Source organism: Cherax quadricarinatus, unplaced genomic scaffold, assembly GCF_038502225.1.
Source record: "Cherax quadricarinatus isolate ZL_2023a unplaced genomic scaffold, ASM3850222v1 Contig3540, whole genome shotgun sequence".
NCBI lineage: Eukaryota > Metazoa > Arthropoda > Malacostraca > Decapoda > Parastacidae > Cherax > Cherax quadricarinatus.
The window spans coordinates 1-12,748 of record NW_027198566.1 but is presented as its reverse complement, the minus strand read 5'-3'; the positions used below and the strand labels follow the sequence as shown (position 1 = coordinate 12,748).

Here is a 12,748-nt window from a genome sequence, read left to right as displayed (position 1 = left end):
CAAGATGAATTTGTTAAATTATCACATTTTTTAACTTGCAGAGTTGTCATATAGAAGAAAATATGTTCCTTGTGTGTTGTAAAAGTATTGTATTGTAAGGGCTCTGTCATTAATAAACAGAATTTCTTTCCAAAGTTCAAAATTCAGTACAAGTAATTTTATTTCATATTAAGGGTGTCAAAAGCCTCATTGCACATGAGGTCAATTTACTTTCAAAGAGGAGTGCCTTAATAATAGTGTAGGGCTTTTGTTACTAAGGATTTGGAGCTTTCATCCTCTTCCTTGGATCAAACCTGATTACCTCCTGTTCTCTGGGTGCTTTCCAAAGACTCTAGCAATAAGACTCACGAAATCGTAGACACGATTGCAAACAAACCATACCCCGGGTGGGGTTAGAACCCGCGATCAGAGAGTCATAAAACTCCAGACCGACGCGCTAACCACTGGACCAGCTGGCGACAATAAGATTCACCAACTAAATATATTTATGCACCATAGGAATGTTAGCATAAGTACCACTGTGACTAGAAATGAATTTCATTGTAGCCAGCTGGCCCAGTGGCTAACGCGTCGGTCTGAAGTTTTGTGATTTTCTGATCACGGGTTCTAACCCCGCCCGTGGTATGGTTTAATCTAGCAGTAATGATAATATAAGTGCATACAGTCAACATAGTAATGTACTTGTTCTTTCATTGTAACAGAGAGAGTAAATATATTAACTAAAGACTAAGTTGTAAACAGTAGATTTAAAGCATTAGTAATTAATGTATATTTATTTCCTTTTTATTAGGCATCATTAACTACCACATTACAACTGCCACAAGCCAGATGGGACGCAAGAAGAAGCAGTCTGATAGTGTTGCTTGTTCCATTAACCTACTCGATAACGCAGGTGACCACGTTACAAGTGCCACAGGTTGTCAAGGTTCTATTATGGTTTTGAATGCTAATCTCTGGTGGCCCTACCTTATGTCTGACAACCCAGGATATCTGTACACTCTAGAGGTGAACCATTTATATTTTTAGTGGTAACGTTATAAGTGTTAATGTTCATTACATGGCTATCTAGTTCAGTGTCTTAGTGGCTTACCTGATTTTAGACAATTTTGTCGTTGAACTTTTCCTACCACCACTATCTCCATCTTCTTGTCCTCTATCTTCACCTTAATTACAGTATATATCCTTTTTTCTATTCTATTCATTCATTTTGTTGCTGATATCACATGTCAAAATCATCCTCTTCATATATGTGGGTTTCTACATTCCATTCTCTAATAACCTGAGATTGTATTACAGTGTCACATGCTGTACGGAAGTAGTGTGTTTTTCCAGAGCTATAAATTGTGTATTGTAGTGAGAGGTTGCAGTAATCTCACCAGTACTGATGATCTCATCATGAGGGGTGAGAGTGGATGACCATTGATCTACCCACCAGTACTGATGATCTCATCATGAGGGGTGAGGGTGGATGACCATTGATCTACCCACCAGTACTGATGATCTCATCATGAGGGGTGAGGGTGGATGACCGTTGATCTACCCACCAGTACTGATGATCTCATCATGAGGGGTGAGAGTGGATGACCGTTGATCTACCCACCAGTACTGATGATCTCATCATGAGGGGTGAGAGTGGATGACCATTGATCCACTCACCAGTATTGATGATGAAGAATTGAGACACTTATGCAACACATGGGAATCTTTATTGAAGAAAAGTTTCGCCACACAGTGGCTTCATCAGTCCAATACAAAGTAGAAACGGGTAAGGAGAGTAGAAGTTTGAGGTAATCAGTCCCTCAACCTGGAATCGATGAGTTCAGTCCATCACTCTTGTAGGAAGTGCAGCACAGGGCCAGAGAGGTGGCTTGTATACTGCGGTGAGATGAGTTGAAGCAGGAGGAGGCGGGATCACAGTGGGACCTGCCACTAGTGTAAGTAGGTCGTCGTCCAAAGGTTGGGCAAGCGTTGAAGTCTTTGTACCAAGATCCCATGATGTTGCAGTGTCTGACAGATGTGATGAATGGTTTTGAAAACCGACAAGTTGAAGAATTGAGACACTTATGCAACACATGGGAATCTTTATTGTTGCATAAGTGTCTCAGTTCTTCAACTTGTCGGTTTTCAAAACCATTCATCACAAGTATTGATGATCCCATCATCAGGGATGAGGGTGGATGACCATTGATCTACCCACCAGTATTGATGATCTCATCATGAGGGGTGAGAGTGGATTACCATTGATCCACCCACCAGTGCTGATGATCTCCTCACGAGGGGTGAGAGTGGATGACCGTTGATCTACCCACCAGTGCTCATGATCTCATCATGAGGGATGAGAGTGGATGACCATTGATCTACCCACCAGTATTGATGATCTCATCATGAGGGGTGAGAGTGGATGACCATTGATCCACCCACCAGTGCTGATGATCTCATCATGAGGGGTGAGAGTGGATGACCGTTGATCTACCCACCAGTGCTGATGATCTCATCATGAGGGATGAGGGTGGATGACCATTGATCTACCCACCAGTATTGATGATCTCATCATGAGGGGTGAGAGTGGATGACCATTGATCCACCCACCAGTGCTGATGATCTCATCATGAGGGATGAGGGTGGATGACCATTGATCTACCCACCAGTATTGATGATCTCATCATGAGGGGTGAGAGTGGATGACCATTGATCCACTCACCAGTGCTGATGATCTCATCATGAGGGGTGAGAGTGGTTGACCATTGATCCACCCACCAGTGCTGATTCATCATGAGGGGTGAGGGTGGATGACCATTGATCCACGCACCAGTACTGATGATCTCATCATGAGGGGTGAGAGTGGATGACCATTGATCTACCCACCAGTATTGATGATCTCATCATGAGGGGTGAGAGTGGATGACCATTGATCCACCTGTGATGAGCAAATTATTATTGGAAAAAGAAAGTCTTTGATACACTGTTCCATTATTAGAAACAGCAACAAACTTAGTAATAATTTGTTTATAGAAAATTGTTTGTCACAGGTGGCAGTATCAGATGACGCTGGAAATATTGATCAGTACCCCCAAAAAATAGGCATTCGTACTGTTAGCTGGAACTCAACGTCTGTTATGATCAACAACGAACCTGTGTACCTCCGAGGCTGTGGCAAACATGAAGATTCTGATGTAAGTCTTTGAATAAGCATTTGTTATCTTGTTTTCTAATAGTGTGTTAAACTTTTTAAATAGATGTCACCATTGATATTTATTTTCAGATTAGACTTTCGATGGGCTTTTGATTAGGATGATACTTAATGGTTTTTGGAGAGTGGTAACCAGAGTAAACAATGAATTCTGATGAGATATTCTAAGATACCACTGAGACTCACGAGGTCATACTAATAAGCTTGAGAATGCAGGTCACTGCCTGTATTGCTGTCCATAATTCCATTTAAGTACTAATTGGTAGATAATAGTACATAGCAGTGTGACTGCAGCTTTGGTTATAGACAGAAATCTATTTGGACACGTACGTGCAGATCCTGTATAAGTATTTGTCTACAAAATTTAATATGTAATAGGTTTTTCATTTTTTTATTTTTTTTAAGTCTATACACCAAAAGAGGGAGAAGGTGGTGATTTTGGTGCAGCAGAAAACAGTGTATACATGTAATGTAAGTGGAAGTTTTATATAAACCCACAATAATGAAACCCTAATTTATGAAAACTTTTTGGTTTTAACGCAATGGTCGTCTGCCACCAAGGTCGGGTAACTCCCGCAAAAAAAAAAAAAAAAAAAAAAATGCAGTAATTATCATGTGTTCAGTGTCTTGCCAGAAGTGTGTGGACATAACAGTTCAGATATTCCTCTGAACTGCAACATCTTCCCCGTCCTTCAGAGTACTGTCACTTTATTCTCCTGCCCCCAGAACTAGAGTCCATCTAACTGGTTTCCCTGAATCTCTTCATTAACGTTACTTTTACTAACACTACGATATCCTTAATGCCAATTGTCTCCACTCAGATTCAAAATGTTCACACACATCTGCTGGAAGCTCAGGCCACTTCTACTTAAAAACCTCTTCACCCCCCCCCCCCACCTCCAACCAATCCTGGGATAACTCCTAATTTTCCTTCTACTACAGATTTATAATTTCTTCTTGTTATCCTGTTCGTCAACCTTTCTAAATGGCCAAACCACCTCATTAATGCCCTCCTTCCTCTGAATTATTCTTTTTTTGTTACCCCCAACATTGGTTTTTAATCTTTGCACTCTTGATTCTCTGCATTATATTCATGCCACATATTTCTCTCATTTTTTAAATCTTCACTAACTCCAACCTCTTCTTTGCTGCAAAGTTTAAAATTCATGTCTTTCACCCATGTAAACATGGTACTAGATACTTCGTTTAAGTGTCATTATCTTCAGTCAAATATCTCTTCCCAGAACCTTTGCATTCACTTCTTTTATAATCCTAAAACTATTTAAACAGCCATGATGACATAATACATTCCTGTATAATGTCTACATTTACTGGAAAGTTGTTCCTTTCCTACAAACCTTAACCTGTGTCTCACTCTGTATGCAAACTAAATATTGCTTTTATTACCTTGCTACCTATTCCGTATATTATCAAATGAACAATCTGTGCAAAGTTTATTATTGCATTAGTGCAATAACTGTTAGGTGCTATTGATATACCTAGTCCTAATAGTTCATTATATTTTACTACTACTGCATCACTGTATGATTATTAGGTTGCATAATCTACTGGAACAATATACACGTACACTGTTATCACTCTTCTGCAATTCTTTATCATTTAAATATTTATCAGTTGACCTCTAATGCTCAATGCTGACATCGACCCGGAACTGAATCTATATTATCTAAATCCCAGTCAACATTTAACTGAAAGCAACTGCCTTTACTACACAACAACAGAAGCCAGAACTGTCCTCAGCAATACCAGAAATATCACAGTTTTGAATTACAATATTAGATCCATAAGTAAACACTATGATGACCTCTATAGCAATTGGGGCCATATACAAGATCCCTCACAATATTATCCCAGTCTTTAGTGATAAACTAAAAACACTGATTACAGATACACATATGAATAAGCACCACCTACTACTAGCAGGAGACTTCAACATTAACCTTGGCCTAACAGATGACCAACCTGTAACTGATTTCATTAACAGTATGAATAATACACTATCATACCAAAAATTACAAAACCAACAAGACTGAGATGAGTGCAACCATAACTGATCATGTATGGGCAAACATACTAGGCCCCTCCCCTTAAAGCGGGGATAATCACGGATTACACTACTACTACCCGACATTCCTCCTAACAAACATTTGTAAGCAGCCAATGGAATATAATAAGTTCTCTTTTCGACTCCATGACGAGGCGTCAATAAGTAGCTTCACTACAGAACTAAGCTCAATTGACTGGCCTACAGAATTTTCCAATGCTGCTGGTATTAATGAATGGGTAGACATATTTCTAAACAAAATACATAGACTATATAACAAACATTGTCCCATAAAAACTAAACAGATCACTAATAAAAGACTATGTTGCTCATGGCTTACTAACAGCATCCTAAGATCCATCAATATGAAACATCAATATGAAAAACAATATAGAAGGGGATTAACAACTAAAGAATTTATCAAACACTATACGTCAGTCCTTACTAAATTAATCAGAAAGTCCAAGCACTTTATTATTCTAATAGATTCACTGAAACAAGAGGAGATACTAAAAATACCTGGAAAACACTCTCTCAGATCCTGGGCACCACAATCCGAACAAAACTAGTGATATTGTACTAACTAAACAAAACGAACCGAAACTCCAGCCTATTAATACAGTTAACAAGATAAATGACTTCTTCCCAAACATAGAATCAAATGTCGTCAGTAAAATTCCAATTACCAATGCCCGAGCTATTGACCATCTAAATAGAAACTTCCCAACATCACTCTATCTTACACCAACGGAGCCCACAGAGGTTCCCATGATTATTAATTCTCTGAAAAACAAATCAGGAAATATAACCCAAGTACCACCACTACTGTACAAACGAGCAGTTCAAATCCTTTCACCCACCATTGCATTACTTTTTAAGTAATCACTAGAAACCAACACTTTCCTGGCATCACTCAAAATAGCAAGAATTACACCAATACACCAAAATGGTGACCCAACAGATGTAAACAATTATAGGCCAATATCAAACTTGCATTTACTTTCCAAAATCCTCGAGAAGCTCATACACAAAAGGTTATACTCCTTCATAACATCACAAAGCATCCTCAACCCCTGCCAGTTTGGCTTCAGGAGAAACAAAAGCACAAATGACGCAATAATAAAAATGCTAGACCTACTTTACACATCACTTGAGAAAACAAATACCCGCTTGGACTTTATCAACCTTAAGAAAGCTTTTGAAACAGTAGACCATAGCATCCTACTCCTCAAGCTTGATCATTATGGTATAAGAGGCCATGCACTTGCATATATCAAGTCATACCTTATTAACAACAAGCAATATGTCTCTATTAAGGACACAACCTCCTCAACAAGACCCCTGGACACTGGTGTACCGCAGGGTAGCATTTTTGGTCCTCATTTTATACATCAATGACCTTCCAAATGTATCGCAACAACCTAGACTTCTTCTCTTTGCTGACGACACGACTTTTGTCATCTACCACCCTAATCCAGCCTCACTCAATACTACGTGTACTTGGCTCTGTGAAGACCTGTTTGCGCGCTCTCTAGAATTGAAGCAAGATGCCCTCCATCGAGCAACTTTACCAACAGCTTAAGGAAGAATTGAGGTTGGCGAATTTGGAAATTCGGCGATTGACCGAGGAAAACAAGAAGATTCGTAGTAGTCCTCCTGTTTTGAGTCCTCAGGTCAAGAAGGGAAACTGGTCAGTGGCTGGACAGCAGGGAAAGAAGTTGACGATCAAGAAGACGAATGGAAAGGTAGAAACGATGAAGAAGAAAGAGACTGCCGTGGAAACTGTTGTGGAAACATCCAATACATTCTCAGTGCTACCCGACGAATGTGAGTTGACTACTGGGAACGACACGACGAAAGACATTAAGGAAGGTAAGAATATTGTTGTTGTTGGGGATAGCCAAGTTAGGTATATGGATAGGGCGTTCTGCTTGAAGGACAGGAGTAGGAGACAGAGAGTTTGCTTTCCTGGGGCTGGGATGGAGGATATTGTTAGCCGTCTGGATGACATCATGAGAGGTAATGGGAGCAATCCTATTATCTGTCTCAGTGCTGGAGGCAACGATGTTGGCAGACGTAGGAGTGAGGACCTGATTAGCAGGTATAGGTCAGCAATAGAAATAATTAGAAGTAAGGGTGGGAACCCTCTCATATGTGGTATTTTGCCAAGGAGGGGAGTTGGAAGTGAATGGTTGTCCAGGGCAATTGGTGTCAATTGCTGGCTGGACAAATACTGTAAGGAAAATGCAGTAACATTCATTGACAACTGGGACCTCTTCTATGGCAGAAATGACATGTATGCTAGGGATGGGGTTCACTTATCTAGGTGTGGGGTGGGAGCACTGGCAACTGCAGTGGAGGGAGCAGTTAGGACTTTAAACTAGGAATAGTTAGTGGTATGGGTTTTGGCAGGAAAACAGTGAAGTCCCAGTGTAGTAATATTACGAGTTCTAGGGGAACTAGTAATAATAAGAACGAGATAGATATTGAAAAGCCAGGGACCTTGGGTGATAAGGACAGTAATAGGTTTAGTAGAAAAATAGAAATGAGCAGGAAGGGTAAAGAGAAAGGAGAGTCTTTCAATGTTTATTATGCTAATTGCCGTAGTGCTAGGAATAAGATGGACGAGTTGAGATTAGTTGCTAGTGTAGGTAACATTGATGTATTTGCCTTAACTGAGACGTGGTTTAATTCAAAAAGTCGGGACATGCCTGCGGAATGTCATATTCAGGGTTTTAAATTGTTCCAAGAAGATAGAAGTATTGGGAGGGGGGGTGGGGTGGCATTGTATGTCCGAGATCGCTTGAACTGTTGCATAAAAACGGGTATTAAGTCTGAAGTAACACATACAGAGTCTGTTTGGATAGAATTTTCAGAGGGGCATGAAAAACTGATTTTAGGAGTGATATACCGTCCCCCAAACTTAGATAGGGACCAAGGGAAACTACTATGGGAGGAAATTGTTAAGGCCACAAGGCACGATAATGTAGTAATTCTAGGAGACTTTAACTTTAGTCATGTTGATTGGAATTTCTTGACTGGGAATTTAGAATCATACGACTTCTTAGAAGTATTTCAGGATTGTTTTTTGAAGCAGTTTGTGACAGAACCTACAAGGGGAAATAACCTGCTTGACTTAGTTATGGCAAACAATGAATCCCTTGTTAATAATTTAGAAATTTCAGAGGAACTGGGTGCTAGCGACCACAAATCAATTACATTTAGCATTGAATGGAAGTACGATAGTAGCGATAACTCAGTAACAGTCCCAGATTTTCGCTTAGCAGATTACGATGGGCTTAGAGAACACTTATCATCTGTTGACTGGGGTAACGAAGAGAGCTATCAATATGACAGTTTTCTGAACACTATACATGCTGCTCAAAGAGCGTTTATCCCATATAAAGAAATTAGATCAAATAGAAATGACCCAAAATGGATGAATAATAGGCTCAAATATCTACTAGGGCATAAGAAAGGAATTTATAGGCGTATCAAAAGAGGTGAGGGTCATCTTATGAATCAGTATATTGACATTAAGAGGGACATTAAAAAGGGGATAAGAAAAGCTAAAAGGGACTATGAAATTAAAGTTGCTAGGGATTCTAAAACTAACCCAAAAAGTTTTTTCCAGGTCTATAGAACAAAAGTTAGAGATAAGATAGGTCCCCTTAAAAATAACTATGGGCACCTTACTGACAATGAGAATGAAATGTGCTTGATTTTAAATAATTATTTTCTCTCAGTTTTTACACAGGAAGACACTAACAATATTCCAGTAATTAATTTTTACAGTGGGCTAGAAGAAGATAAATTATGTAACATCACAGTCACTAGTGAGATGGTTGTGAGGCAGATAGACAGACTGAAGCAAAATAAGTCGCCGGGTCCTGATGAGGTTTTTTCAAGGGTTCTTAAGGAATGCAAAATGGAACTCTGTGAACCATTAACTAATATTTTTAATTTATCTCTTCAAACAGGTGTAGTGTCTGATATGTGGAAGATGGCTAATGTAACTCCTATTTTTAAAACAGGGGACAAGTCGTTACCGTCAAATTACCGCCCAATAAGCCTGACCTCAATTGTAGGCAAATTACTAGAGTCAATTATAGCTGAGATTATAAGAAGCCATCTCGATAAGCATAGCTTGATTAATGATACTCAGCATGGATTCACAAGAGGCCGGTCTTGTCTAACTAATTTATTAACTTTCTTCAGTAAAGCTTTTGAGGCTGTTGACCACAATAAAGAATTTGATATTATTTACTTAGATTTTAGTAAGGCTTTTGATAGAGTTCCGCACCATAGACTGTTAAAGAAAGTGGCAGCTCATGGCATTGGGGGAAAAGTGCTCTCGTGGATCGAGTCATGGCTCACTGACAGGAAGCAGAGAGTGTCCATAAATGGGGTTAAATCCGAGTGGGGATCTGTAACAAGTGGCGTTCCACAGGGATCAGTCTTGGGCCCGTTGTTGTTTATAATATATATCAATGATCTTGATGAGGGAATTACTAGTGATATGAGCAAATTCGCCGATGACACAAAGATAGGTAGGATAATTGATTCAAACGTAGATGTTAGGGAACTTCAGGAGGATTTAAACAAACTCTATTCTTGGTCAGAAAAGTGGCAGATGCAGTTCAATGTAGATAAATGCAAGGTTCTGAAGCTTGGGAGTGCCCATAACCCTAGTACTTATAAATTAAATGATGTAGAACTTAGCCATACAGATTGCGAAAAGGACTTGGGGGTTATGGTGAGCAGCAACCTTAAACCAAGACAGCAATGCCTAAGCGTACGTAATAAGGCAAATAGATTACTGGGATTTATATCAAGAAGTGTAAGCAACAGAAGTCCAGAGGTCATACTGCAGCTTTATACATCATTAGTAAGGCCTCACCTTGATTATGCAGCTCAGTTCTGGTCTCCGTATTACAAAATGGACATAAATTCGTTAGAAAACATTCAGCGTAGGATGACTAAATTAATACATAGCATCAGAAATCTTCCTTATGAAGAAAGATTGAAGACTCTTAAGTTACATTCACTTGTTAGACGAAGAATGAGGGGAGACCTGATCGAAGTGTATAAGTGGAAGATAGGTATTAATAAAGGGGATATTAATAAGGTCTTGAGGATGTCTCTCCAAGAGAGAACCCGCAGTAATGGATTTAAATTAGATAAGTTTAGATTTAGAAAGGACATAGGAAAGTATTGGTTTGGAAATAGGGTAGTTGATGAGTGGAACAGTCTACCTAGTTGGGTTATTGAGGCTAGGACTTTGGGTAGTTTCAAATCTAGGTTGGATAAGTACATGAGTGGGAAGGGTTGGATTTGAGTGGGACTTTCACATCAGAGCTTATTTCTTGGGTAGCATTGAAAATTGGGTTGGGTAAATGTTTTGTTAGTGGGATGAATTGTAAAGGACCTGCCTAGTATGGGCCAGCAGGCCTCCTGCAGTGTTCCTCCTTTCTTATGTTCTTATGTTCTTATCGAAACTGTATCCCAACCTGTTTTTATCATCACCATCTTAATTCCGTCTCACCCAGCTGTTTTATCCACATTCATTCTACCCACTGCCTCATGTACTCTCCCCTCACTGCCTCATGCACTCTCCCCTCACTGCCTCATGCACTCTCCCCTCACTGCCTCATGCACTCTCCCTTCACTGCCTCATGCACTCTCCCCTCACTGCCTCATGCACTCTCCCTTCACTGCCTCATGCACTCTCCCCTCACTGCCTCATGCACTCTCTCCTCACTGCCCCATGCATTCTCCCCTCACTGCCTCATGCACTCTCCCCTCACTGCCTCATTCACTCTCCCCTCACTGCCTCATGCACTCTCCCCTCACTGCCTCATGCACCCTCCCCTCACTGCCTCATACACTCTCCCCTCACTGCCTCATGCACTCTCCCCTCACTGCCTCATGCACTCTCCCCTCACTTTCTCATGCACTCTCCCCTCATTGCCTCATGCACTCTCCCCTCACTGCCTCATGCACTCTCCCCTCACTGCCATATACACTCTCCCCTCACTGCCTCATACACTCTCCCCTCACTGCCTCATGCACCCTCCTTTCACTGCCTCATGCACTCTCCCCTCACTGCCTCATGCACTCTCCCCTCACTGCCTCATGCGCTCTCCCCTCACTGCCTCATGCACCCTTCCCTCACTGCCTCACGAACTCTCCCCTCACTGCCTCATGCACTCTCCCCTCACTGCCTCATGCACCCTTCCCTCACTGCCTCATGTACTCTCCCCTCACTGCCTCATGCACCCTTCCCTCACTGCCTCATGCACTCTCCCCTCACTGCCTCATCCACTCTCCCCTCACTGCCTCAAGCACTCTCCCCTCACTGCCTCATGTACCCTCCCCTCACTGCCTCATGCACTCTCCTCTCACTGCCTCAAGCACTCTCCCCTCACTGCCTCATGCACTTTCCCCCTCACTGCTTCATGCACTCTCGCCTCACTGCCTCATGCACTCTCCCCTCACTGCCTCATGTACTCTCCCCTCACTGCCTCATACACTCTCCCCTCATTGCCTCAAACACTCTCCCTTCACTGCCTCATGCACTCTCCCCTCACTGCCTCATACACTCTCCCCTCATTGCCTAATGCACTCTCCCCTCACTGCCTCATGCACCCTTCCCTCACTGCCTCATGCACTCTCCCCTCACTGCCTCATGCACCCTTCCCTCACTGCCTCATGCACTCTCCCCTCACTGCCTCATGTACCCTCCCCTCACTGCCTCATGCACTCTCCTCTCACTGCCTCATGCACTCTCCCCTCACTGCCTCATGCACTCTCCCCCTCACTGCTTCATGCACTCTCGCCTCACTGCCTCATGCACTCTCCCCTCACTGCCTCATGTACCCTCCCCTCACTGCCTCATGCACTCTCCTCTCACTGCCTCATGCACTCTCCTCTCACTGCCTCATGCACTCTCCCCCTCACTGCCTCATGCACTATGCACTCTCGCCTCACTGCCTCATGCACTCTCCCCTCACTGCCTCATGCACTCTCCCCTCACTGCCTCATACACTCTCACCTCATTGCCTCATACACTCTCCCTTCACTGCCTCATGCACTCTCCCCTCACTGCCTCATACACTCTCCCCTCACTGCCTCATGCACTCTCCCCTCACTGCCTCATGCACTCTCACCTCACTGCCTCATACACTCTCCCCTCACTGCCTCTTGCACTCTCCCCTCACTGCCTCATGCATTCTCTCCTCACTGCCTCATACACTCTCCCCTCACTGCCTCATGCACTCTCCCCTCACTGCCTCATGCATTCTCTCCTCACTGCCTCATACACTCTCCTCTCACTGCCTCATACACTCTACCCTCAGTGCCTCATACACTCTCCCCTCACTGCCTCATACACTCTACCCTCACTGCCTCATACACTCTCCCCTCACTGCCTCATACACTCTCCCCTCACTGCCTCATACACTCTCCCCTCACTGTAGATCCGAGGAAAGGGG

At 42.3% G+C, this 12,748-nt stretch overlaps 1 protein-coding gene across 1 annotated transcript in view; it reads left to right on the top strand.

Moving 5' to 3' along the window:
- LOC138852040 (beta-glucuronidase-like) overlaps positions 1 to 12,745 on the top strand; it is a gene marked incomplete at its 3' end in the record, with an annotated part of 34,170 nt that extends 21,425 nt beyond the window's left edge. Inside the window, exons 6-8 of the mRNA XM_070081657.1 lie at positions 791 to 1,005; positions 3,030 to 3,173; positions 12,734 to 12,745. Coding sequence (XP_069937758.1) covers positions 791 to 1,005; positions 3,030 to 3,173; positions 12,734 to 12,745 — 371 coding nt within the window. The remainder of the gene's footprint in view (positions 1 to 790; positions 1,006 to 3,029; positions 3,174 to 12,733) is intronic.
- Between the last annotated feature and the right edge of the window lie 3 nt (positions 12,746 to 12,748).